Source organism: Prunus persica, chromosome G7, assembly GCF_000346465.2.
Source record: "Prunus persica cultivar Lovell chromosome G7, Prunus_persica_NCBIv2, whole genome shotgun sequence".
NCBI lineage: Eukaryota > Viridiplantae > Streptophyta > Magnoliopsida > Rosales > Rosaceae > Prunus > Prunus persica.
The window spans coordinates 13,750,820-13,778,070 of NC_034015.1; the positions used below are offsets into that span (position 1 = coordinate 13,750,820).

At 36.3% G+C, this 27,251-nt stretch overlaps 5 protein-coding genes and 1 long non-coding RNA gene across 7 annotated transcripts; 3 read left to right on the forward strand and 3 right to left on the reverse strand.

The window, feature by feature from the left end:
• Positions 4,481 to 5,282, forward strand: LOC18769422. Its single transcript, XM_007202635.2, has one exon. It carries the CDS (start codon positions 4,558 to 4,560, stop codon positions 5,032 to 5,034), a length of 477 nt encoding a protein of 158 aa, XP_007202697.1. The 5' UTR covers positions 4,481 to 4,557; the 3' UTR covers positions 5,035 to 5,282.
• On the reverse strand, positions 7,148 to 9,922 carry LOC18769740 (heme-binding-like protein At3g10130, chloroplastic). Of its 2 annotated transcripts, none has more exons than XM_007202414.2 (8): positions 9,513 to 9,922; positions 9,326 to 9,412; positions 9,163 to 9,233; positions 8,893 to 8,994; positions 8,642 to 8,746; positions 8,024 to 8,159; positions 7,662 to 7,771; positions 7,148 to 7,536 (listed from the first exon to the last, which is right to left on the reverse strand). In XM_007202414.2, the coding sequence occupies exons 1-8, from the start codon at positions 9,742 to 9,744 to the stop codon at positions 7,462 to 7,464; spliced, it is 918 nt and encodes a 305-aa protein (XP_007202476.2). In that variant the 5' UTR covers positions 9,745 to 9,922; the 3' UTR covers positions 7,148 to 7,461. The 2 variants fall into 2 exon arrangements, with proteins under 2 accessions (XP_007202476.2, XP_020423394.1); XM_020567805.1 differs by having other exon boundaries at positions 9,507 to 9,841.
• On the reverse strand, positions 11,118 to 14,426 carry LOC18769541 (1-(5-phosphoribosyl)-5-[(5-phosphoribosylamino)methylideneamino] imidazole-4-carboxamide isomerase, chloroplastic). Its single transcript, XM_020568660.1, has 8 exons — positions 14,183 to 14,426; positions 14,020 to 14,081; positions 13,669 to 13,876; positions 13,125 to 13,210; positions 12,907 to 13,008; positions 12,470 to 12,603; positions 11,971 to 12,019; positions 11,118 to 11,522 (listed from the first exon to the last, which is right to left on the reverse strand). Exons 1-8 carry the CDS (start codon positions 14,409 to 14,411, stop codon positions 11,346 to 11,348), a joined length of 1,047 nt encoding a protein of 348 aa, XP_020424249.1. The 5' UTR covers positions 14,412 to 14,426; the 3' UTR covers positions 11,118 to 11,345.
• LOC109950253 (pentatricopeptide repeat-containing protein At2g36240) lies at positions 14,401 to 16,910 on the forward strand. Its single transcript, XM_020568659.1, has one exon. It carries the CDS (start codon positions 14,454 to 14,456, stop codon positions 15,972 to 15,974), a length of 1,521 nt encoding a protein of 506 aa, XP_020424248.1. The 5' UTR covers positions 14,401 to 14,453; the 3' UTR covers positions 15,975 to 16,910.
• On the reverse strand, positions 17,910 to 19,786 carry LOC109950148. The gene is made up of 3 exons (XR_002272450.1): positions 19,555 to 19,786; positions 19,180 to 19,407; positions 17,910 to 18,071 (listed from the first exon to the last, which is right to left on the reverse strand). It is a non-coding gene; the product is annotated as an uncharacterized LOC109950148 (long non-coding RNA).
• On the forward strand, positions 20,119 to 26,943 carry LOC18771895 (uncharacterized protein At5g03900, chloroplastic). The gene is made up of 14 exons (XM_007203628.2): positions 20,119 to 20,671; positions 20,840 to 20,947; positions 21,039 to 21,142; positions 21,231 to 21,314; positions 21,449 to 21,521; positions 21,616 to 21,681; positions 22,906 to 22,995; positions 23,481 to 23,546; positions 23,851 to 23,993; positions 24,081 to 24,167; positions 24,253 to 24,316; positions 25,003 to 25,146; positions 25,710 to 25,873; positions 26,271 to 26,943. Exons 1-13 carry the CDS (start codon positions 20,285 to 20,287, stop codon positions 25,851 to 25,853), a joined length of 1,560 nt encoding a protein of 519 aa, XP_007203690.1. The 5' UTR covers positions 20,119 to 20,284; the 3' UTR covers positions 25,854 to 25,873; positions 26,271 to 26,943.

The following is a 27,251-nucleotide window of genomic DNA, read 5'->3' on the forward strand; positions in this document are numbered from 1 at the left end:
GTGCTCATATATGGAAAATCTACAAAAGTATTTAGGTTAAGGGGTTAATATCGGCCACAATATTAAGATGAATGTGTTAGGCGTAGAGAGATATATAGAAAAGACACATTTCTGAATGAATGAACTATTAACTAACAACAAACCAACACGGATTGAGATCAGTTATCCTTTTCTGATGTACTGCCTCACTGCTGAAGTTTGGTATCTGTATATTGCTGACAGAATGATTGGTATGAAAGTTGACCTTGCATGAAGATGAAAATATTTACATGGAAGAAATATATATGCAAGAAAAGTTTTTCTGCTTCTATTTCCAGACCATCTTTGTATCATTTTCGATTTTGGCATTGGTTGAATCGAATTAGAATACTACTGAACATTTGGAAAAAGTTGTATCAGCTTGCAAAATTAAGCATCAATCAAGCTGCAGTGGTTGCACTTGTGATATCAAGAGGAAAAAGAAAAACTGATGCCCATTTCATGAACTTAACAGAAATGTTATGACTCATGAGATGTGATTTATTAACCTACATTGACAGGATATGTACAGGTGACACATGGCATTGGCCAAGACCACAGATTAAGTCTCATTAGTAGTCTAATTCGTGAGTAACGAGACACTTCATTTTAGACTGATCAGGTCAAGAAAATAGTAAGCCAGATAATGGAATTCCACCGTCCAACCACTGAGAGGCAAGTGTCATGATCTGGGCTGCCATGTCAGCCGACCGTGGTCCCCTCCTTGACCCAATCTAGAAGCCACAAAGTACCAAATGGAGAGGGAGAAGGAATGGTTGGAGGTGATTAAGAGCCTTAGGCAGTTCAATTTGTCCAAAAGGAGAAGTGCCTTTAAGACTATTTATCAGATGAGAATGAGAAAGGAATACTATTGTCGTCTCAGTTCTGGTCATAAAGTGGAGTTGCTTTTCCACCTTTGGGTTCAAGAAATAGACAATCACTTTCTTTTTCTTTTTTTCCAACAGATATCAAATTCCTTGTTCACCAAAAAATTATGCCACGAGAGTCAATATATGTTGCAAGCATAGAAAAATTTGAACGAACAACTAAAAATTTCGTGGAACAGAAGCATGCACAATACATATTTAAAAAAAAAGAAAAAAAAAGCTCGCACCTTTAAACGCGTTTCTTGGAAAATCTATAGAGAAGCATTGGTTTTTTTTTAATGCAGAATAACAGAAAGTGCTTAGTTTTTAGAAGAAACAGAAAATGCATTCATCATGCTGACATTAACCCTTACGAGAATCAAAAAGGCAAAAAAATAAATAAATAAAAGCTCATGAGCAAGCTGTTTTGTAATATTTGCTTGCATGCCATTCTAGAATCTCTTCAACTTCAAGTTTCAAACTTCCAGCATCGAGTTAAAAGGACAGAGATTTCGTATCTTGTCTTTTTTTTTTTTTTTTTAAATCAAAGATTTCGTATCTTGTCTTTTTTTTTTTTAATCAAAGATTTCGTATCTTGTCCTTCATATTGATATGTGTTATTTTCAGTTGGGATATAAATATACATCTCCAAACATCAGTGTTTGGGATAAATTTTCCATTTAATTGACAATAAAACCCAAGTTAACAGTTTGAAATGAAAACTTTGACCCAGTTTGAAATGTAAGAGACAAAGTGAGATTTTCGGTGACACACAGAGGGCACATTGATAATTAAGCCTTTCTTTTATACAGAAACGGCACTTTCACTATCTATTGTATTGGTTGGTCTAGTAAGCAACCTTTATCTTCAAATAAACAATACTTAATTGTTGAATATTATTCAGGTTATGAATTCCTCTCCCTCTCTTATAATATAATAAAAAGTTTATGATCATCTCTAAGCTCAAGCAGAAAACTTAATGACGTGATGACTAAATTACACTGAATTTAATTTGTTAAAGAGAGAGTTTATATTATTGGAACCCAGAAAATTGCTCTCTTCAAAGCAAAATTCAACTTCTATTTTATTTTATTTTATTCAAATTTAAGGTGCAATTTATAAGTTCATCAAGGGATTTAAAAAAATGGAGTTTAGACCCAAAATAATGTCTTTAATAAGTTTATTATAGTCGGTACTTCCACCACCATCATCGAGCCCGCAGTTATCATAGTCTTGTCACCGGCTTCCACCGCCTCTGCACCGCCCCACTCCCTATCAACGTTTGTCACTAAGCGAGAACCCCATCGTCACCATGCACCATTACCATCCCCATCATCATGTTGCGACTAGCTACCACCATCCCCATCTTTGATCATGTTGATTAGTGCATTAACTATTAAAAGAAAAACTAACATTTCTATAATTAAATCTGATGATGCTTAATAAGTTAACTAAAGAAAAAAAAATGATAAGCATGCAAATCACAAGACTTTAAGCCATATTTCTTTCATATCTCCTCATTTTCAATATTTTGTTCTCAAATACATCATCCAAATAAGTCGTTGAACTTTTTTATTAAAAAAAAAAAAAAAACATAATCCAAAGGAATGTAACAAGATCATAGTGGCATGCATCATGGCACTATGAATGTTAAGGCTTGACCAGGTCAACTGTGAAGTGATCATATTGCAAGACATAATTAAAAGTAGAACAGATTAATTTGGAATGTAATATAATATAACGCACTAACTCTTAAATTATTCACAAATGTTTTAAATACGGTATGAAATCTAAGATTCCTAAAATATATATTTTGAATAACTCAATGACATTATGACACAAGTAAATACTATCATGTTTACAAGGTTTTTTGCCCCAGTTATGAAGTTACAGAAGTCAAGTCATTGTCTCTTGTGGCTTTGCATTGTGCTTTGATGCTTTTCTTGCTTGGAATTTCCAAGTAAAAGGAGATAAACTTCTACCTCCACTAGTAAAAAGAAATGCCAAAATTCATATATCAAGCATGCGTATTGACAACATCACTGAGCACTAAACCCACTTTCCACTCTCTTTTTTTTTTTTAAAAAAAAAAAAAAACAGTTTACTCGTTTTATGACCATGATCCATGCCTCTTGCTCTCAATCCTTTTCAAGGATTCAAATTATATCTCTTTCAAATTGACCAAATTCTTGCTCTAAATCACAATTCTACCATTTTGCATTTTACCATTTTTATTTTGGGCCCGAGCAGTCAAAAGCTTCAGACTATACACTACCAACAACAACAACAACAAAAAAATGCTGCAAATTGGCTTAACCTCACTGAGAGACTGAGTGCGCCTCAAATGGACGAGTGTGAGCCGTGGACGGCAGAGCAATGCCTAACTGACGCGTACTGGTCTTGATAGGGACACCTTTGTGTGAAAAAAAAAACTAATAAGCTCATCAGCAGCCATGCTATCCAACCTTGTCTTATTATGGGAACACTGCTTGGCTTCTCTTTCCTGCACAAAAAAGGGAAAAGAATAGTTTTTCTACACGTGTTAAACTGTGATTTATTTGTAAGAAAAAATGCTCGTTTCTACATAAGGAGACAAGTATCTTAAGTTAACCTAGTTTTCTAGGGAAAGATAGCATGCATAACAAATTTGTAATCACTGTCTTTTTGTAAGAAATGCATCCATGACCTCTATTTGATCATCTTTCTAATACAGATAAACATCAAACAACGTCCTGTTGGCCACAAACAAAGTATCAATAAAAAAAAAATCACATAACTCATAATTTGCCACCACAAAATCTAGAGGTCAAGAGGGGTTTGGTACATTGACTTAGTTGCGTTCAAGTAGAGGATTTTATGGGTTCATGTATGGACAAAATTGGTCATTTTACTCTTTTCTGGTTTAGACTCATTTGAAATTTGAACATATAAAAGATGCCTTTAATTTGGCATATTCAACCAGACACCAGGAAAGAGGAAAATGTTTCTGTAATTTCATGCCTTAGAGCCTTTACCGACCTGAATAAGGCAAGTTGTGAAGTAACTGCTGGAAACAGCAAAAGCAAATAACAATGTTGCCAAAAAGATAGCAAGCAAAGAACAAACATATGAGGAACAGTAGTCAACCACTCAGATCCTTTATAGTGGCCCTACTGGATCTTAGCTGATCTTTACTGTATGAAAGAGTCTGGTAATAATCCACTCCTGAACAAAATGCAAGGAGCACAACACTGATTTGACTCAGTCTTATGACTCGGTCAGTCGACTCATACAACAGCAAAGAGACAGGCCACAACATATTTGTGCTTTAATCATTGCAAATTTGCTTAGTAATATTCCTATTGTAGGCTACCATAATCTTTGATTTGTTCTGTAGTAATTCCTTACTACTTTTTCTTACTCACCAACCGTTTCATCCACCCAACTCAAGTGTGTATCGAACAGCTACGATTACATGAACTCTGATTCTAGCTTACTAACAAAAAAATATGAAATATTCAGCAAGGTGGGGTCCAGAGAGAAACAAGGCATATCTGTAATATTGGAGCAATATGAGGGGGAAGATTGTAACCATCTCCTTTAAATACAACCCATCTTTATTCCCAACACCCCTCACTCATAACACCCCACTTTCAAACCAAAGTTTTGTTTCCAAGTTGTGATAAACAGAACCATGGGAAATTGCTTGGTTATGCAGGAAAATATAACAAAGATTATGAGACCTGATGGGAAAATCCTAGAGTACAGAGCAGACATGAAAGTTTACCAGGTTTTGTCAGAATTTTCTGGCCATGCAATATCTGAGACGGCTCCGGTCTACCAGCATCTCCGGCCAGACACCAAACTGCTTGGTGGTCGCCTCTACTATCTTGTACCTCTTCCGTTGCCACCGAAAAAGGCTTCCCAGAAGAAGGTGCGGTTTGCGAATCCTGAAGTCGAAGCTGAACAAGAAACTAAAGTTGTAAGGATCAAGATAGTTATAAGTAAGCAAGAATTGCAGGAGATGTTGAGAAAGGGAGGAGTTTCAGTCGATGACTTGGTTTCTCAGCTTCAAAGTGACAGAAGCATAGATAAGACTAACAACTTCAATGATGATGGTAACTGTGAAGGGTGGAAACCTGTTCTAGAAAGCATACCTGAAGTAAACTAGCAATAGCAAGAGGATCCTTATTATGTAAAATTGTATACTAATCTAGTAATCTCTCCTATCAAACAAAAGGAAAAGCAAAAAACAGTTTTCTGTAGTCTAACATACATATAGGTGAACAAAGTCCATGAAAGACATTGGAAAATACACTTTAGCTTTTTTTTTCTTTCTTATCACATACAAATGCTTTAAAATATGTCCTCTGTCTAGTATATTGCACTACAATTAAAGAATCTGCATGTCGTTCGAAATCTTAATCCCATGCATATCCCTCAAGTGCATAATAAGTCATAACCAAGAACCAAAACAAGGGGAAAAACATGCAAGTGAGAAATGAACATGACCTAACAACAGAGGTACTATTCAAGCTATACAGCTTAATTTCCAAGTAATTTCATACAATTTTGTGCCAACTGCCACTAAAGCAGGGAAGAAATTTCCATGTGATAACAAATATCAAAAGCGTGTTAGCAGTTTGCCATATCATGGAGAAATATCACGGAGCACGGCTGACGAGAGGGTGATGTGGCACTACATATGAATGTATGAGTTGGCTACTTGAGCCTCCAGCCTCCAGCCTCACCTGCCAAATCATAAAAGGATAGAAAAGAAGAAGAATAAAGCATATATGCATTGATGGCATTGCTTTTGCTAATTTCTTTACCCAACTGTAGATAATAATTAATGAATATTTGTGATTTTCATTTCTATATATCCATAATTATTACAGTTTGTGGTGGTGGTGCTAGTGCTCCCATTATGAAAGCCTGGTGCAACTTCCCATAATGGAATGATGGAATAGGTCAACTTGCTCTAGTAAAATTGCTTGTGTGTTGTGTGTGTGTGTGTGTATCTCATGGAAGAAAAGCTTAGGTACCGTACCTTTTGGTGTATTTCATATACCAACCATGGTTGTTCCAGTGGCATTATAGAGCTCTGTTACTGCTGCTGAGGAGGACTATACTTTAAAAATACCATTCATTCACACTGCTTCTCCTATTAGGAATGTTTAAAAAAAGGGAAAGAAAACAAAAATTCCACAGATTTAAATCCCAACCCAATAAAATACTCCCCTGGTATATTATCCTAGCGTTCCAGCACAAAACATCAGCAAAGAAGCTCCATATGATATGGAACAGCAAGACTTCATCCCATATCCGAAAATTGGTACTAGAACTTAACAATATCTCACACCCGAAAATCCTACGTAGATTCAGTGAATTTGTACCCAAACAGACACACAGTACAAAGTCCTTATTGCATCCTTCTTACAGGAAAGTCTGTAGTATAACTCCAAACAAGTAGTAGGTGCAATGGTTCAACTGACATAAGGTAAAGGAAATCCAAAATGACTTTTCAATTAAGTAATTTTCTGCTGGTTGCATTAAGTACTTAGTATCACCTGCCATAATACATTCAAATTGCAAAGTAGAAGGACACTACATAAGAAGAATTGGTTGGTCCAATAACGTTAAAAATGACGCAAAAACTTATGCTAGTACTTTCATCTCCTCTGAAACAGTCTCTGTCTACCCTTTATTGTCCTATCAGCTTCTCACAAAACAAACTTAGGCTCCTCCTGGTTGATAGGAAAGCAGATATAGAAAGAAAAGGTCCTAGAAAAAGCATGAGTATTTTAAATTTCTTTATAGCACATAGATATGATATTGGCATATCAAGTTTGGATTATAGTTACTCTGTTTCGTCTTGCTAGGACATGTATTTCTCTCTGGAGAACAATCAGGAGGCCATCTCAGATCCCTTTTGGATCTCAGTGGGTGATAATACATTCAAACTCCACCATGTAAATTATGTCCACTATGAAGCTTTTTGATTGACTAGGGTACCATTAGTCATTTTGGCTTCCAATATAAAGCACTAGGCACACTTGGAATACCTAACTTTTGCATATTGGCAGACATGTGTCATGCAAGCAATATACAGTGACATATGCATTTAAAATTTCAGTTATACTACTCTCAGCTTTTTATGTATCAATAAGTTTATCGAGTCAATCAGCAGAATTTCCCTCCATAGTCATTGAAATGAACAAGCAATTTATATATACTGCTAAATCGCTAACTATATGCGTGCGTAGGCCACAACTTAAGGAAGATGACAATGAAAAGGAAAGCACTGGGGAGATTATTTACAAGTTCCCTCTAACAAAATATGGTAATTTTACAGAGTGTATAACTCAAGAACATGTGATGCTATCATGCTAGTAAACAATATACAACTGAGGAACTGTTCTTCCCAATCATGTGTCTGTAGTTGAAACATATGCCACAAACTTTTTGTAGTTCATATTCTATATTTACATACCATATGACATTACATAGATATTTGATTGGGCAGATATCCAACTGCTGGCTTTACAGGAGAAATCGTGTATAGTCAATAGACCAAAAGTTTGTAAATTTCTGAAAACTATTGCTCTTTACTTTCGACTTCCAGACTGATCTCATTACGCCGTTGAAATGGAAGTGTAAATGGTGGATTATACTGCATTCATATTAGAACAGGAAAAAGGTAAGGTAAATGAAATCTTATAGACTGTGTGCAAATAAAGTACCTTGAAATTAGATTATTCTAACATTTTGTTATTAATAATGCAGTGAAGATAATACCTGTGCAACTTCAACTGAAGTTCCCTCCTCCACTTGGAACTGTCCATCTTTTTTCAAAGCTTCCCTTAACTTGGATTCCCGTCGCTTAACTTCTTCGTCAGTAACAAAACCTGATTAGACATTGAGAACATAAACTATGTCATGATACTTTCGACAACTCTTGACTAAACAAATCATAAAGTACTCTCATGTTTCCTGCAATTAAAATGATATTTATCTAATTTAAACTACAATAGCACACAACATCGAATAGATATGATTATGCTAAAGTTACTGATATGATACAGTCATGCATACTTCCAACATAATAACCCAAATTCTCAAAATATCTATATAGACAATAGAATAAGGAGAGGACAAACCTGAAAAGGCAACAGCTGCAACTATTTTCCTTGGAACCTCTGTGATCCTTACAGATGGATCTTTAGGCAATGGTGAATTGGCACCGTACTTTGAGGGAATGACAAAGGACATCTGCCACTTATCTTGATCTTCCAGCTAGATACAATTAAAGTGAAAGTAGATTGTGATAAAAGGAGAGAGAAAATATAAAACTTTGGGAAAGACAACAAAAAGTAATCCAAACAGCAACCCTACATTGGCTTATTGCACTGTACAAAAAAAATATATATTAAAGAATAAAGATTCAACACCCAAATGGACTAAAGAAATGAGACAGCCACGGCCAACTACATTATTCATGAACTAAAACTCGGTGTCATGAGTTTCTTACAATAGTATCGCACAAACAATTAAGAGCATTTGGAATTTCACTTGAAAGAACATGTCATCTCAAAAGAACTTCAGCCATTACATCTTAGTTTGATCAAGACAGACATGGTGCCAGACCAAAATGAAGTAATCTACATATTTTAGAAGAAGCCATCAAAAGTGCATTTGAAAGATGAGAGTATCATTCCAAATTTTATCATGCAAAAAATTACAGATAACATTAACATAAGATGCATGCAGAAAATTACCCTCGTTGTTATCACTGGAGTTGTCATTTCCATTTTCACCCCATCAGATTGAGCTTTACGTGTAAAAACTGGTGTGGTCATCTCCATTTTTTCCTTTGTTGTATTCTTAACAAACAGAAGAAGAAGGTCAGTAAACCAAACAGGGTTAGATGTATTGCAAAATGGAATTATATAATTCATTAAAATATTTTTTTTAAATGATTTCATTAAAAAATAAAAAAACCCAACAAAGGGAAGATATTTCAAAGTACCTTACCAAACAGGTACTCAGCCAAGACATTGAAGGATTGAGATGCACCATTGAAATCAAAACCAGTCTTTCCAGACATTGTAGTCTCCGCTATAAAGTAAGGCTGATTTTACACACAAAAAAAAAAAAACAACCCCGATCAGTCATAGTAAAGTGCTCTGAAAGTAGAGACACCAAAGAAAACCGTTAAGAACCCATCAATTGAACTGAAGAATCACAAAGCCTAACGTGGCAGAGCTATGAAAACAAAAAAGGAGACTGTTAACAATACCTCCACTTCTCTAATTTCATACTGGTCTCTCCTACTCAGAACTTTGAACTTCACCGTTTCGAGGTCCGGAACTACACCAAATATATACACACAGAAATTAGTTTCAAAAAATGCACATTAAAAAAAACAAATAACCAGCTAGTTTTATCACTTAAAACAATACCTGACATGAGGGCTTCTTCGAGAGTACGAGCCTCGAAGTTTTTGGGGAAGACGTATTTGGCAGTCTCCGTGGCCAATTCGAGTAAAACTGCAAGTTTTAAAAGGCCAAATGTTGAAAACAAATTGGTACCGGGGCCTAAGTAAATTAAGGAAAGTTTGTAGTGTGCGGGAGGGGTTTGAACATTTACGTCTCTGGGAGACAGATGAGGCTTGAGAAGCGAGAGCGGCGACGAGGGAGATTCGGGCTTCGAGAGCGGACATGGTTCTTCTTCGCTGAGGCGGAGAGGGCACGGCGGTGGTGGCTCGGCCCGTGGCCATGGAGATGGAGATGAGTCTGTTACTGTTAAGGTTTCTTCCTGAGAGGGATGTGCAGGTTAGGGTTTTGGATGGGACTGTTTGAGTGAACAACATTGTTGCCATCTAATTTGGGGTTTTTGAATTTCTGTTGCAGAGAGAGTGAGAGGGGGTGGGAGTTTGAAGTCACTCGTAGAGTTGGTGGTTATGATTTTCCCGGGAAATAGATGCCTTTATTTGTCAAATACCACATTCACCCCTCAATATACACTGTTTTTTTGCAGGTATGACCCTCCTTTGAATTAATTTTGGGAAACCCTTCACTACCATTATTATCATTTTCAAGAGGAAATCAAATCCTGGATTTATCGTTAATTGAAATCAAATCCTGGATTTATCGTTAACTCGTCAGTGTTTCACTGCACTAAGTGGGAATAGTGGTTCGAAGATTCAAGTTATTATTTTGAGTAGTTGGTCGATATAGATTCTGAATATGTACGATCATCACTTTTTATTTCTTGTTTTTGAAATATATGTTGAGTGTGGTGTAAGGCTCGATCAATACTCACTTCCTGCAATAGTTCCTAAATACTTGGCAATCATATCACTCCCTCATTTGCAAACGCTCGTTTCTTTCTGTTCTTCATTTTTATTTTGGGTAAGGTTTTCCTTGTTCTTTTACTTCTTTTGTTCAGAAAAGAACCCATTTTACCCACATAATACGTGCACTTCTCCCCAACAATGCATTTCTAATATTGCACATATGCAAAAATTATTGAGTTTTTCTATTTAAACTTCACATTTTTCTTTGTTCACACAAATACTTAAATCATTAAGCTATTAAGTTTTATTATTGTGTAAAAAGACAAAAAAGGTCATCCAACTTAATACTTAACCCTAGTACATCTGTACACACCCCCCACCACTCTTCATATTAAGTTTTGAAAAAACACAAACTCCAACTACACTCTCATCTTTTCTTCACAAGCCCTAAATACGATATGCAAGTAGTGGTTTGTGGGTCATCAATTGAGGTATGCAATGTGAGATTATTTCTTGGTTTGGGACTCCTCCCAAAATTATTGAGGATGCTGTGATTAAAGACTTGTTGTAATTATGAAATTGAGGTGAACTTAGAGTGGTGAGGGGTAAGATAACAGGGTGCGGGGTGTGAGGTTGATGAGTTTTTAAAGTAGTGCGGGGTGTTTAAATAGAAAAACTCAAATTATTTATGTAGTGCACAACTTCTGTTTTTATTTTCCTTTATTTGCAAGGAAAGTTAAGGACGCAAACCAGAGCTCGAGTGGCCATGCCTATGACAGAGTCAGGTCTCTACCCCTTCAGGGATGTTTGTAGTGCCAAACTTGGTTTAGCAAAGGTAAACCAAACACCTATTGAAAATATTGTCTTGCCAAACCAGATAATATCTCTGATAACTCAAGAGGGTGGAGATGGAGAAAATAAAAGAACAACCAACTAGAAGTAGAGAGGGGCAGGTAAAAACAAAAGTAGAATCTTGATTCGTAACTCAATTTCACCATATTAGGCTGTTGCAAGTTTTCATTTCAGTGGCCACAAAAGTAAATAGCTTCTATTCATAAGGTACAACGTAGCATTTTATTCTAAGTTACACAACTGAACTCTACTACGGATTTCCAAAATATAAAAAGCCACAACCACCTAGATATCAAAATGGTGTACACAAACCAAAAGATCATAGAAATGCACTAAACAGTCAAGGCCTCCTGCTGGGCATGCCAAGCAACTACATGTTTGTATGACAAGTTGCCCCCAAAGACATCCAAAGCGCTGCCAACAGTAACATCCACATGTCCCAGCCCCGCCACTTTTATCCTCTCTAAATCACCCATTCCAGTGACGCCACCAGCATAAGTTACAGGAATCTGGCACCCAAAACCATAGTCTATCAGTGATGTGAACATATGTACCATGAGAAATAATAAAGTTTCATGTTTGAGAGCTTTGTATCAATGGTGCAGTCGGGTGATATGCACTTCTCCCATTTTAATCAGCATTCACTTATCATACAAATGATTTAGATGACAGCATCATGGCTCCGTCCTACATCTTTCCAAGGGCATCTATGTGAGGTTAAAAAACACAGATGATTTCAACTCATTTCTACTGTGATCAGTTTAGCAAAAAAGCCATCAATGATTATCTAATCAGATATGCAGACAATAGGTTAAAGAAATTTTGTCAAGCTACAGGAATGCTTGGTGAAATGATAGATGAGGGAGCATTTTCAGCAAGCCAACAACCTAGGGAATTTTAAAAACATGAACAGGTAGCAAAGTCATAAATGTGCCATTCTATTACTAATTTACCAACCGGTGAATGCTTTCCAAGCAACGCCACAAGCTCTTCGTCAATGCCCAGCCTGCAATAAACAAAAATGAGATCATATTTGCCAATATGCACTTTTAAATTTTAAAAGTTTTAGTCTGGCAGGACTGAACTAAACCAAACAATGCAGTACACCATCTGGAATTGGCATATATTATCAGTATAGCCTTTCCAAAAGATTTAGGGCCAGTAGTAAAGTTTAAATGAATTTATAGCAGAAGCTCAACCCAGGAACATGATGCATGGAATTCATGGAAATTCATGGAAAAAATTACATTCTCAATGTGGAAAGAACCATAGTGAGGAGCACATAAAGCAAACCCCGAATAGAAGTCTCAGTCAAGGAGAAAAAGTTTAAGTCCATTATGAAATTTCCATTAACTAACAGTCAAAATCTCTTTAAGGCATTAATCCTGTTGGACTTAGCCATACGCATGTATCCGTTGTAGTAGTAATGAAATAAACACGGCACCATATGACATACTTTTTCCCTTCAACATCAACACCATGAACTAGAAATTCGTCTGCATAGTTGGCAAGAAAGTCCAATATTTCCTCATCAAGATACACGTCACTGAACTTCTGCCATCTATCTGTAACAATTGCATATTTGCCTTCCTGAAGATTAAAGTAAATGCACATTAAGGTCAACACGTAAAAGCCCAGGAAGTGAGGTAGTTGAAAATGCTCAAGGACAAAATTAAGAGCAACAAAATCACTTTAATAATGATTAGATATTGATAGAACTGATTCTCAATATATGCAATTGTCTCAGAAAATTGTTAGTCTATTCATATCACAGATCACAAAGAAGCTATATAAAAATTGCTCAAGAATCAAGTAAATAAATAAGTCTGCTTGGCCCTGAAAATAAAACATAAATAAGAACAAAGGAGGTTTAATTTTTGGCTGGCTTCCTACCCTCTTTCTGCAGCTAAGGTCTAAAACAAGCCTCTCTTTTCCAACAACAGAAACAAGGTCTTTGAGCCTTTCAAGGTCCATTTTCCCATTGTTGAATACATACTGCAACAAAACCATGAAGGGTGTAAAGAAATGCTTTCATGAAATGATTTGATCTAAATGAGTCCTCTTTATCAATATATAGATGTAAAAGGAAAGAACAAAAGGTTGAAACTTACTGAGGTGACAATGACATGGCTAGCCCCTTCTTCTATGTAACGCAAAGAATTATCTGAATTGATCCCACCTCCAACTTGCAAACCACCTAGATTATACCAGTCCTCGCAGCAAGTTCATCAGAGGAAAATCTGTAAGTTTTAAAGATATCATCAACTACAGAGATTAAAGTGAAATTACACACTCCCAAGGCACTCAACTTGCCTGACAATCTTATTTCATGCAATAATACTGGGAAGCTTATATTTTTACAGAAGTTAGCATTTATTTGATGTCAGTCCTTCCAAGCCTACTGATGCTAAGTTTCGTTTTCTTTAATCCAATCCACACTCATTTCCAGCCACTTAGTAAACTTAAACTGTATTTGCACCAGAGCCAGTTGCATTTTATTGAAACTGAGAGAACAATCCAAAGAAGCACTTTGCATAAATTATTAAGGGGATAATTAATAGAAGACTACTTCCAATCATTTGAAACCAAAATCAAATGAAAAATTCGAACAAAGCAACAAAATCTACAAGAACAAGAAGGCAACCAAAGACCCACCAGGATAGGCATGCAGAGCTTCAATGGCTGCAGCTCTGCTCAAAGGGTCAGCTCCAAGCATGATCACATGACCACCTGTAAGGCCGTCTTCCTTATACATCTTTGCATACTCCGCCGCTGACTTATCTGACACAAAATTGGTAACAAGAGCAGACCCATCCTCCTTCGAATCCGAAAGGGTAGACCCAACAATTTGTTTCACTTTCCCCTGAAACCAAATCAACATAACAAGTACAGAAAATCAACAAAACACAAAAACACAACTGGGTTAAGTACACACACATATAAGCCAATTATAGCAATACCCAAACGACTTAAGGCATGAAATTTGATAAATTCAAGTTGCAATACCTTGTGTATATCAATGCAAGGTCGAAAATGAACCGCGCAGCGTATTGAAATCCGAGTAAATCCTACACCAAAAAAAAAAAAAAGAAGAAGATAAATTGTGTGTTATATTAACGTATACAAAGGATAAGACCAAAGTAGAAGATGAAGTGGAAGCAAAAATTACTGGAGCTTTTAGAAGGCGTAGCAGCGATAAGTTTAGGCTTCGTTACGCCGAAAATTGAAGAGCTCAGAGGCCTTTGAATTGTACGGACACCAGAGGAGAAAGCGGCATTGAAGCTCTCAGCTCTCATTCTGCTTCGGCACCCAAGTTGGCTTTTTCCCTTCAGTTCAGCTTCCTTTCGAGTTTTCGACCCAGAACGGGGTTTGCTTTGTACCATATAAAGGCGGGGCATTTATGTCAAAGCACCTTTCTTTCTTTCTCATTTGTCGGGTGAATGAAACGCACCGTTTTGCAGAGACATAAGCGTGGCCTAAGAGTAACAGCCATTGTTGGGAGCTTGAGTTTCAAACGTTTGGTGATGAATAAGATGAGAAGACCAATAACCATACCACTACTGGAGCAAACCCCTAAAAACCCAAAACCAGCGCTCTCTCCAATCCCAAACCCAACACTTCCAAGCGCACCCAAAACCCTTTCAACCCCTCACCCAACCCTCACTCTCTCCCCAACTTCTAACCACACCCACCTCCTCAACTTCCTCAAAACCCATATCAAAAACCCACCTCTCACATCCCTAAACCTCCTCCATTTCCTCAAATCCAAGCTCCACCACCACCCCACCTTCGCCCACTTTGACTTCCATGTCTTCAACTGGGCCTCCTCCATCGACTCCTTTCGCCACGACCATTCCACATTCGAATGGATGGCCCGCACGCTCGCAATCACTGACCGCTTCGTCGAATTGGGTTCTCTTCTCAGCTTCATGGTCTCCAACCCTTGTCCTTGCTCGGATGGTATTTTCTCTTGCCCCAGAACAGAACCCATTTTCCAATTTGCCATTAATGCTTATTGTAGAGTTGGGAGATTGGATGATGCTGTGAATGCGTTTGATTCTATGCGGAAATTGATTGATGGGAGGCCTAGTGTTGTGGTTTATAACATTTTGATTCATGGATTTGTGAAATGTGGTCAGCATGATAAGGCTTTGGGATTGTATGATAAGATGATGAAGGATAGAGTTAAGGCTGATGTGTTTACTTTCAATATTTTGATTAGTAGTTATTGTCGTAATTCACAATTTGGGTTAGCCTTGGAGTTGTTTAAGGATATGAGAGAGAAGGGGTGTAGCCCCAATGTGGTGAGTTTTAATACTTTGATTAAAGGTTTCTTTAGGGAAAGGAAGTTTGAGGATGGGATTGGGATGGCTTATGAGATGATTGAATTCGGGTGCAAGTTTTCGAGTGTGACTTGTGAGATTTTGGTTGATGGCCTTTGTAGAGAAGGTCAGGTTTCGGAGGCGTGTGAGTTGTTGATAGATTTTTCAAGAAAAGAAGTGTTGCCTAAATGGTATGATTATCTTGGTCTTATTGAGGTGCTCTGTAAGAAAGGAAATTCGGGTAGAGCATTGGAGGTTGTGGATGAGCTATGGAGGAAAGGAAATGTTCCGAGCTTGATTGCTTGTACCACTTTGATTGAGGGTTTGAGGAGGTCAGCAAGAATTGATGAAGCTTTTGGATTGATGAAAAGGATGCTTGAAGAAGGTATAGTTCCGGATATTGTGACATTTAATTGTCTTCTTCAAGATCTCTGTAATCTGAGGAGAACAGTGGAGGCAGATAGTCTTAAGCTGTTGTCTTCGAGCAAAGGCTTGGACCTAGACAGCACGGCTTATAGCATTTTGGTATCTGGGTATTCAAGAGAAGGCAAAAGGAAGGAGCAGAAACTGCTGGTGGATGAGATGCTGGATAAGGGGTTTATACCTGACCTTGGTACATATAACAGGCTGGCTGATTGATGGGCTTACTAATGTCAAAAAATCTGTTCAGCACCCAGTTAACAATTTTTAATCCGGGAATACTTTGGTTTAAACTCTAGTATTTTGCTGAGTTATTAGTTTTCTTTGAAGATTTTGATTGCAAGAGGGCAAGATATTGGTTTGTATCAGAGGTTGAAAACTGGAGACGTGACACTGCATAGATAACAAAAATAGAAAGAGAAGATAAGTAAAATGTCTACAGGCCCTTTTGATTCTATAGCAGGTTGTCTTCGTTACGACGATGGGTTTGGGAGATGATCCATCAACGACAATGAGTTAAAAACAAAGCATATTACTGGAGCTTTAGGAATGCAGCATGATGTGAATCTATAGTGGAGCTTCCACAGTAGAGCTTTCAATGTGGTGATTCTTTGCTGTGTTCACTTCCATTTGGGTGAGTTTTGGCTACATCCTCAGCATTACGTGTAAACTTTCACACATTATAATCTCCTAGACAAAAAGATTGGTTTCTTGGAAGGTAAGGAACCAGAATTTCGGGATTTGGAGGCACTGGATGTAGTTTGTACTTGCATTCATGAATACAGCAGAATACAGCAAGAGTGGTTATGATCATGAGAAATTCAGTGAAGGACGGCACAGCGGGAAGATTTCGATATTTGACACTTTAATATGTTGTTCATAGCAGGTAGAGATTTTGCACTGGACCAGTTTATTCAGGGCCATGGCTGGTATTGTTTAAATCCAGAAGCGATTATGAGTACCAACTTTTCAATGTACATTATGACAAGATATAACGTATTATTTACATGATTTGCTTAATAAAAATAGCTATGAAACAATTGATTACTAGCTACTATGTTTTTGGTGGTGCGTGTGCAGCTTAGGGCAGTTATTGCTTTGGTATAATGTTTTTTTTCTTCTCAATATTAGAAATAGAACTATAAATTCAGATCATCTACCTCTGATTTATTTTTTTATTTATTTTAAAAAATACCTTAAGGCAAAGAAAGTTATTTGTTGATATCAAAACAAATTTTTTTTTTTATTTTATTTCATGAAAAATCAAGACAGAACGTTAAGATCTATTTTGATGGAGTGATTTCAAAATTTAAGGATTTAAATAGACATCGAATGAAGAAATAAACAGACATTTGAATGTGAAGGAAACAAAGAAAGCAAATAGATTCCAAATTAAATTCAAAGGTGGTATGTTTTGAGTAACTTGATTAACTGTTTAATGAACTTGATTATTTCTCAATTATTTGACCGTGTGAAAGGATATATTTTTGCATCATTTTAACCCAAGGTATATGCTCATCATCTTTTTTAATACTTGACACGCGTTCATAGGCATAGTTAACTTTTTAGTTTGATTTGTGTAACCATTATTATATTTATGAACACGTGTTAAATATTGAGATGGATGATGAGCACACACCTTAAGTTAAAGTTGTGAGCAAAAATGTTTCCCTGTGTGGAATGTGAAAAGGGCATTGATAATTTTGTTATTGACATCTCCACCTAGGGGTGGGCACGGTTCGGTTTGGACCGGTTCCGGGGGAAAAATGGAACCTGATCCGATAGTGCAGACCGGTTCGGTTTGGACCGGTTCTGCTCAACATCCATACAGAAATCCGAACCAACCCGGACCTGTCCGGTTCCGGTTCGGTTCTTGCGGTTCCGGTTTTTTTTTTTTTTTTTTTTTTTTAAATTTTAACAAATCTGCCCAAAATGTATTTTATATACTAACATACCCCAAATTTGAGGTTCCATCAAGCTTTCAACACATTAAAATGAATCCAACTTCAACAAAAATACAATCCAAATTCAAATGAATCCAACTTCAACAAAAATTCAATCCAAATTCAATCCAACTTCAACATCATCAAAATGAATCCAACTTCAACAAAAATACAATCCAAATTAAATCCAACTTCAACATATAAATTACAACCCAAATTAAATCAAACTTCAACAAAATAAGTTCCAAAATAAATTACTAGCCAAATACAACCCAAATTCAATCCAAATATACATTACAACCCAAATTAAATTCCTCCTAACATTGAAAAGTAGTTGGAGCTATGGTGCTAGGTGTGGATGAACTCATAATATCTACATAAAAAAAACATAAACCCATTAAAATATTAGTCCAACATACATATTATATAATACATTAATAAAGCACATATAAAATTACAAAAACAAAAAACAAAGAAAAAAACTTAACATGATATATATTAACAAAAACACAACTTAACAACATAAACAACCCTCATATATACAATCCAATTACAAATTATCATTTCCAACTAAATGATAATATCAACACTTAACTAGAAAGCAACTGAAAAACAGAAACCAATTAACTGAAAAACTGAAACCAATTATACACTGTCAAACCTATGACAGCAGTAATAAAGCAAAACAAAAATATGCAAAACTGAAAATCTGCAAAACTGAAAAACTGCAAAATGAAAAACTGAAAAACTGAACAGCAACAGCAGTAATAAAGCAAAACAAAAATATGCAAAACTGAAAATCTGCAAAACTAAAAAACTGCAAAACTGAAAAACTGAAAAACAAAGATTAAAGCCCGACTAGGATAGTATGGTGATTACAAAATGTAGAGATATCTAAGTCTTCACATTTGTGTGTGATGAGAGAGAGATTTCTACTAATCTAAAACTAGAGGGTAAAATAAATTGGAAATTAAGCTCAGAGAACAGTGCATGGAAGCAAAACCAAATATTCCTCCATATAATTTCTGCTAAATGTAAAAACAAACAACTGACCGATACAAAAGGCATGAGTGGGTTCTTAATTAAACCTTTTTGGCTCTTTGCAAAAATTCCAGTGAAGTTCGTTGTGAAACTATGGCCCTTCAAACCAATTTTTTTCACATTTTGGAGAAAAGAGAGTTGAATTTTTGCTTCTTTTAGAATCTTTTTTTAAAGTTAACGTGAAATTGGATCCAGATGAAAACTTTAATAATCTTCTCTTCTTTTTTTAATAAAAAGTTTTCCGGCGAATTTCACCAGAACATTGCAACACAGATGCACACAGATGGCAGAGCAAATGCGAGCAAATTGTGGAATTGACCAACAAGAGAAACAAAGCGAATGAAAGGATGAAAATAGATGAACAAACCACAACCATCACAATTGTACAGGAGCACACATAGACAGCTTAAATAAACATAATATAAAGTTTATAAACTTACAGAAGCTTTGAATTTCTCAAGCTCTTTCTCTTGTTTGTGTTGGAGCTGTCGCTGTAGTGCCTGATTCTCCTCGGACATTCTGATTCTCCTTGCACGAATCTGAGACTGCACACGAGCAAGAGTCTGCATGCATCTTAGTGTGGTAGTTGCTTGCCGTTTAACAGATTGGCCCTCTATCAATGATTTCAACCTCACCAACCCCCTCAAAGCCCGCAATGCCCTTCTTGCCTGAAAATCACAAATTACATAAAAGCTCACTTAACACATACAGCTCATAGCTCAATAATGGACATAGAGATGGTCAGACAGAGAATCGAAGGGGGAAAAGAAACAAAACGAAAAAACAAAGAAAAAAGAAAGCCAGAAGAATTGAACCTGCTTGCGTGACGAGGACGACGGCGCGACGGCTGAAGAAGAACAAGGATGGCTGCAACAATGGTTTCACGCAGAGGAAAGGAAAGGTTCTTCGGGTTCGGCGGCTCTGAAATCAGAGAGAGGGAGAGGAAAAAAATCGAAGAAGGAAGAAGAAACCCCTAAATCGTGTGTTTTAGTTGTGATGATCCTGTGTGTGTGTGCGTACGGTAGTATTTTAGATACCCAATACAAAACAGCCACATGTTAACTATATATAAAATATAAAATATAAATATATAAAATATATAAAATATATATTAATTAATTATATTGGACCGGTTCGGATTGGACCGGTTCCTTGTAGTAGAAAACCGGAACCGGAACCGGTCTGAACCGGTTCGGTTTGGATTTGACTCGGTTTTTGACTTTTTTAGTCAACACGGTTTTTTCCGGATTTTTTCGGTTTGGTTTGGTTCGGTTTTGCGGTTTTGCGGTTCTAATGCCCACCCCTATCTCCACCACCAACAAATTTTCAATTTTCCAAACGATATTATCCCTTAATATCTGACGAGGGCAGGACAGTCATTTCACCTGCATCATCTCCTCCTAGTCCAATAGCTTGTACAGGGGAACAAGAAAAGAAAATCCGAAGCTCCAATTCTGAGCCACTCAGCAGAGAAAGTGAGTTCCATGGCCAGAACTTAAAAAACCACCCTACCAAAAATTGCAACTTTTCAACAGAAATCAATCAATGGCGTCAATAGCCACCTGCTTCACACTTCCACCGAAGCCGAGTTCTCGCCTCGTGTTCAAAGCCTCACTTTTCCCCAACCGTCCCAAAACCTTTCGTCTTATCCAAACGCCCATTTTCGCGGGCTTTGGTGCGAAGTTTCGAGAATCTAGGGTTTTCGTGCCGGCTGTGAAGGCAAGCCTCGACGCCACCACTGCAATTAGGCCCGGCGGTGCTGTCGAGAGCGATAAGTTGCCTTCAGATGTGAGAAAGCGAGCAATGGAAGCTGTGGACTCTTGCGGAGGAAGAGTGACGATTGGTGACGTGGCTGGCAGGGCTGGGCTCAAGCTCAATGAAGCTCAGAATGCTTTGCAAGCTCTCGCTGCTGACACAGAAGGCTTCTTGGAGGTACTTATTTTCAAAAATTTATGTACTTGTACACATATATGTATGTGATAGTTGTTGGGAGGTTGTGTTTGTGAAGAAAGAGAATGGGGTCTGTAGCTTTGTTTAGTTACTTTTACAAATTGTGTTAGTGGGTGAGTGCAATTGTTGTTTTCAAGATGGTCTCAACAGGTCTCGGATGAAGGTGATGTACTCTATGTTTTCCCCAAGGATTATCGAGCAAAGCTTGTAGGCAAATCTTTTAGAATGAAAGTTGAGCCTCTGCTTGAGAAGGCAAAGGTAGTGATTATTTGTGGAATTTGATTTTTTGTTGAAGTTTGTTTTGTAACTAATGTTTGGCAATTGGCACTAATACCATGCCTTTTGACAGGCCGGGGCCGAGTATGTAGCAAGGGTTTCATTTGGAACTGCCCTAATTGCTTCCATTGTTCTTGTTTATACTGCAATTGTTGTTGCTCTGTCTTCTGGTAGAAGGTAAATTTTTAGGGCACCATTATTGTTTTTATTGATAAATACGTTTATATTGTGGGAAGGATGGTTGACTCTAGTGTTTTGGTTACAGTGAAGATGACAATCGTGGAAGACGGGGAGGAAGGTCGTATGATTCGGGGTTCAATTTTTACTTCAGCCCCACTGACCTCTTTTGGTAATGCATTCTATACTTGCATGTTAAATATGCTTTTCATAACAACATGGAAGGGTTTCTGGTTTAGTTATTTTATTCGTTGAAACTTGGAAGAGACTTTTGCTCACACTTCCCTTACTATTTATTTCATTAAGGTACTGGGATCCATATTACTATAGGAGGCGACGACCACAAACAGATGATAATAAGATGAAATTCGTTGAATCTGTATGTGTTGGTCTGAATCATTCTTTATTTTTGTTGGCTCTTTCCTAGTTTTGTTTAAACTGAAAGTATTGACTTTATAAATGTTTTCTTTTAGATTTTCTCATTTGTATTTGGCGATGGTGATCCAAACCAAGGAATCGAAGAAGAGAGATGGAAGTTGGTAATAATCGAGCACTGAGTTCAGTGGTTCGTTGCTTTCAACAATTTGTTTCAGTTTATTGGTTGTGTTCGTATACCTTTTAGTTCAAGTTCATTTCTCCCTTGTTAGAGTTTAAACTAGTAATTAGGGGTATATATAATTCTCTCCCCTTCCTCTCAAGCTACATGTACATATTGCCCCTTAAAATCTTGTGAAGACTTTTTTATACTGGAATTTGAAATAAGTTATGGTGTCTTCTTGTAAATTCTTATGCAATTCCTTGATGGAATACTTTGAAAGAGTCTGCATCAGTTTACAACTTTGTTGAGGTCTCTTGTATTTTTTTACATTTTATCATCATTTAAAGCATTATCATTATATGGAAATGATACTCTAATCATAATATCTTTTGTGTATAGTTAGTAAAATACGAGAGAGGAAACATATGAATAAAATATGTCCTCGTGTTATTCATCAATATTTAAATAATAATAAATTATGCTGAAACATTCGGCAATTATATAGTACTTAAGTATTCTTTATTTAAGTTTTTTGAATGTCTTTTTATTCAATAATATGTGAAAAAGACATGTATAAAACATGCATTTTACCTGCATTAGTTGAAAATTTGTAAATAATACATGTGCCAAACATGAAAAATGCGTATGTAAACATATAATACGTGTATAGTGCCTTTGATTTTAAAAATGTGTATTTTACTGCATTTTTTTAGAAATGTACGGGAAAGGAAGTATTTTTGAAAAATACATACGTACATGTATAACATGAGTATTATACACGAAATTACTATATTTAGAATTCAACAGAAGGAAGAAAAAAGGGAATCATAAAATTTAAAGTAATGGACTGCACTCGTCTATGATTTTAATTGGTAATGAAAAAGGTGGAAGTCGTAGTAATGGTCATTTGGTCATTGGCAGATAGCTCTATTTTGATTATTTTTTAAACTTCTGTTACTTCCCTAAAGCTATATATAAATTATTGTAAAATATAAAATTTCACGAATACTGAATGTAATTGGTGCTCCTGTCAGAAACTGTGGGCCACGTATGGTAAAGTCTTCTAATTTTTTGATAGAAGACTTCCTTAGTTGTGGGACTCTTTATCTTATTCCTAAAATTCTATAATCTGTTATGATGGAACTGTTATTTTGAGTGTCATTAGAAATAATGGCAGATCTGTATAAAAATGTAATGGCAATTGTTCCATGAACTGTACTTGCAGATTGGGCAATACATAGCCTCTAATGGTGGAGTTGTTGCAGCTGAAGAGCTTGCTCCATATCTTGATGTAGAAACTTCAGGGGGAACTCTGGTAAATATTTTGTTGTTGTAGAAGTTCGTGTGGAATTCCCAATTCGTAATGTAATCCAGCTCTGCTCTCGTATTTGGAGAATTCGTACTAGCTCCAGCTGAGATTGGATTATTTGTTTGATGGTCAAGAATAAGTAGTTGTATCCATTGGTTAGTTAATTGAACACAGTACACAGTAGAACATTGGAATGGTTCCTTATGTGATCAAACCGAAATTGTTCTTGTACACGGTGCTTCAAAGCTTCATACTAAAAAATGTTAGATAGTTGTGATCTTTACTTTCTTTCTTTAAAAAAGAAAAAACTTCCAACCATAAATTGAGTTCACCAATTGTATATTTGTGTTGTTTGGCTTCATATTGAGCATTTCAATCAGTTCAAACTCTTAAAGGACTTGAAAATTTCAGTTTCTTTTACTATATTCAGCATGTTTCCTTTTTGGCCCTTATTCAGATGCTTGACTTTTTTAACTTTTTGTTAATTTCAGAATGATGAAACATACATCTTACCTGTTCTTTTACGGTATGAGGGTCAGCCTGTAATAGATGAAGAGGTATGTTTAATGTTTTGGTTTAAAGCAATGACTTCAGTTTCTTGGTCTTTCTCCATATACGTACTATAAGAACTGTTTAATAAATCACTTTCTTTTTCCTTTGAACTAGTACATCATTGCAAATTGTGAAATCATTAATTTTAAGTGTTTGCTGTATGAAATTGACCATATGCTTCTGGATTTTAAATCCATCATGCTTGCCATCCATTAATTTTTTTAATTGTTTACTTTTCTGACGTAAATGAAAAGATATATAAGTAGTTATTCACAAAATAAAAAAAATAAAAAAATGCTTATTATGCAGGGAAACATTCTGTACCAATTTCCATCTCTACAGCGCACAGCTTCTACTCCAAGGAGTGGAAGGAAGGAATATGTGGGGAGAAGATGGACTGATTTTGTTGGAGGAGTTGATAAATTTTTCAAGGAGAAGAAATGGCAATTCAGGTCCTTTATTATTCAATTTGATTTTCCCAATTATGTTGTGAATTCATCTGGAAACTAAATTGAAACAGTTTGGTTTTCTCTTTGCAGCAACACTAGCATTACTGAGAGAGCAATGGTCGCTGGACTTGGTGGACTTAATTTATTTGGGGTTATCTTTCTTGGAGCCATCTTAAAGTATGTTTGAGTTGAACTTTGTTATTGCTCAGTTGGAATTCCTCTATATTGATCTGATGTGTCCCGCTTCCATTCTTATTTGAAGGGATACTTCAATTGCACCAGTTGGTTTTATTAAGTTTATTACTGGCATATTTCCACTACTTCAGGTATGATTTGCTTTCAATTAAATAAAAATTCCCTACCTGTGATCCAGACTATATATATTTTTGTTAAGTAGTTCTTATTTAATCAAATATTACAAGTGAGAGTTTTGCTTATGACTTCTGGTGTTATTATGGAAGTGTATGTTTATGTTTTACTTTTATTATTTATTATGGAAAAATCATAAAAAGCCTGAATTCTGATATTGACATTAGGAATTTGCTTGACTGGTTACTTTCACGAACTTTGTCTACTTGGTTAGTGGCATTATAGTTATCTTCTATTTTAATTTTTGGCAGCTATTTTTCATGTGATCTCACCACACCCTTTAAAAATCTGATTTCTTGGGGTAGCCTTTTAATAACAATAACCAGCGAGTGGCTTCGTTGATGTGCTGGTGATCGGAGGTTGAAAAATGGGAACTAAGCATATGTGCCTTTTTGCCATTGCTTTGTACAGAAATTGAATCTGATTCTCTAATGTTCAGTTCATCTTTTAGTGCTGAGAAATTTTGAACTTTCTCCTGTTATACATTTCGTAGTTAACGATGTTTACTGGTCAACTGATCTTTAAGTGCTTTAGAACACTGACCTTCATCCTGTCAATGATATATACAGTATATACACATCCATATATGTAATTATAATATAGTATGGGGTTAGATTTATCTTTTCCTGCAATTATTTTGCAGATTTATGCTGGTTCGTTCTTTGCAATTCCTTTGTTCCGGTGGTTCATCGTGCTTAAGACAAATGCTGACATAGAGAAAAGAAATCAAGCAAGACAGCAGTGTGCTCGAGCCCTTGAATTGCCAGATCTTTCACTAAGACGAAAGGTTTGTATTGGTGCTTCTCTATAATTTTGTCTCCCTTTTGCAGTTGATTAGTTTGCTGTCTCAAAATTCACGTGTGCTTTATCACACCTAGCTTCTCGGGGAGAGGTGTCTGAGCAATAAAAAGAAATATTAGCTATTGCTGATCAACCTCTCTCTCTCTCTCTCTCTCAATAAGGTTTATGCTTGCTTGAGGAAAACAAACTTTCAATGAATATGTTTGTTATTTAGCCATTAATACATTCTAATCTTCTTGACCAAATAATTAAAGTAAAACATGCAAATCTGACAATCCTGCATTTGTTAACTGTTGTAATAAGTGAAGTTCAAACAACAATCATCTAGTTTTTTTCACTTGACTGCTCACATGAAGTTGTCTTAGGGCACAAGGTACTCTTCTGCACTATAGGTTCATATGGTGGGTGACTTGACATTTGATTTGTCATATGTAATCCTGTACTTGTTGACGTAAAGACAACTGAATAAAGAACGGAAACTTGATTAACTTTGTTCCTTCAATTATAGAAAAATAGCTATTTATTGCTTTACTGTATGATGTTATTCAGCTCCTCAGTGCTCGGGACATGGCCCAAAGAACATTCATTGGGCAGGATAGAATTGTCTATAGTACGGACAGGGATCTGGTTGAGCAAGACTATGAGGCCCAAGAATGGGATAAGAGATTTCGAGAAATAGAGAAGTCAGATTGAGAAGAGGCTACCGTTACTTGGTAAGGTTATACATTTCTTGCCTCAGATCAATGTACTATTTGCTTTCTAAGCATCACAACTGCTAATGTAAGTGAGGTTGGATTTTGTAGGGTCTGATAGTTTTGTTAAGTCTGGACGAAAATAAAAAGAGAGTTTTGTTAAGTTTGTTTGAGTACCCTAAATATCATTTGCATATTGTCTTCAGGAGTCTCCTTGATCAAGTAAGAAGTTCTAGGTTTCATCATATTTGACTTTTAGCAATGCATTTTGATGTTTTGCTTGCATGCATGCGTACTTGTTAAAATTGAATCAGTGTGTCCAAACAAGTAATTAATAGGCCCAGGATAACGACTAATGAATCTCCGGTAGTGCCTTTCACTTACTGATAACCCGATAACATTGTATGTATTGTTTCAGGTACTAGAGGTACTAGTTGACTTCTTTGAAGAACATTAGAGTTTCACAACTTTTGGTGCAAGTAGTTGATGCGCCAGTGATGGTACCTGCATTTGTTTGAAGTGTACATTCTGAAGTTTTGTGGGGTGCAGCAGGGAATGATACCTTGTAATATAGATTTCAGGTGGACAACAACACTATTTTACACATGAAAGAATTTAAGAATCCCAGGGCTCATATATATGTTTTAGGATCCCCTTGATCTGCAATTTGTTGAATCTTGGACACGAGTGGTTTGCTGTGGCAGTGAAGATCTTCACCTTGGAGCCAAAAAAGGAGTGGAACAGGAATCCTATATCGATTGTTAGAAACAAGTGCATCATAGTAGAACGTTAATAGGTGATTTTTGTTGGGCATTTCCAAATGCTTGGGGTCTGTAATTGTTTCTCTGCTTCAATTAAGAAAAATTTAGACTGCTTAGAGCTGAAAAGCAAAGATTGGTCATACTTATTGCTGGTTATAACTAAATTAGTTCCAACCAAATTCCAACCCCTCCTGTCCAAGAGGGCTTCAAGGAGTATAAGCTATTGCTTTGTCTATCATATTGGGGATTGAGATATAAGTTTATTCAACTGTATCCAAATTTCCAATTGGTTATTATCAATGATAATCATTGATCCTTTGTTTTGGCTTATTTGCTGAAGAAATGTTACGTACAATGAGTAATTCAAAGAATTTGTCATGAATGCATGACTACCATATTCAAGGCTATCGATTACAGAGGTTTCAACCCAGTAGCCCCGACAGTTGGGAGGGTCTGCACTTTCCCCATCAGACAATTCCATTTCATTCATTCTTCCTAGCATCCTCATGCCATGCATAGCATGAAATTTGGTCATGACGACATTGAAAGCAATGGATCATTCTTCCTCTCTTGTTGTTTCTGTTTCGGCCGTTTTTTGGCTTTTTATGGAAGTATCTTTCGATGCAAAAAAAAAAAAA

Coding starts and splice junctions, on each gene's coding strand:
- LOC18771895 (XM_007203628.2), top strand. CDS start 20,285: ATGGCGTCAATAGCCACCTGCTTCACACTTCCACCGAAGCCGAGTTCT. Junction 20,948..21,038: donor CTCTGCTTGAGAAGGCAAAG/GTAGTGATTATT, acceptor GCCTTTTGACAG/GCCGGGGCCGAGTATGTAGC. Junction 25,147..25,709: donor ATCTTTCACTAAGACGAAAG/GTTTGTATTGGT, acceptor GATGTTATTCAG/CTCCTCAGTGCTCGGGACAT.
- LOC18769740 (XM_020567805.1), bottom strand. CDS start 9,744: ATGGCAACAATGTTGTTCACTCAAACAGTCCCATCCAAAACCCTAACC. Junction 8,160..8,641: donor CTCCAGTGATAACAACGAGG/GTAATTTTCTGC, acceptor AATTGTATCTAG/CTGGAAGATCAAGATAAGTG. Junction 7,772..8,023: donor TGCAGCTGTTGCCTTTTCAG/GTTTGTCCTCTC, acceptor ATGTCTAATCAG/GTTTTGTTACTGACGAAGAA.
- LOC18769541 (XM_020568660.1), bottom strand. CDS start 14,411: ATGCCCCGCCTTTATATGGTACAAAGCAAACCCCGTTCTGGGTCGAAA. Junction 13,877..14,019: donor CTTGCATTGATATACACAAG/GTATTGCAACTT, acceptor ATTTGGTTTCAG/GGGAAAGTGAAACAAATTGT. Junction 12,604..12,906: donor ACCTTAGCTGCAGAAAGAGG/GTAGGAAGCCAG, acceptor TTTAATCTTCAG/GAAGGCAAATATGCAATTGT.
- LOC18769422 (XM_007202635.2), top strand. CDS start 4,558: ATGGGAAATTGCTTGGTTATGCAGGAAAATATAACAAAGATTATGAGA.
- LOC109950253 (XM_020568659.1), top strand. CDS start 14,454: ATGAAACGCACCGTTTTGCAGAGACATAAGCGTGGCCTAAGAGTAACA.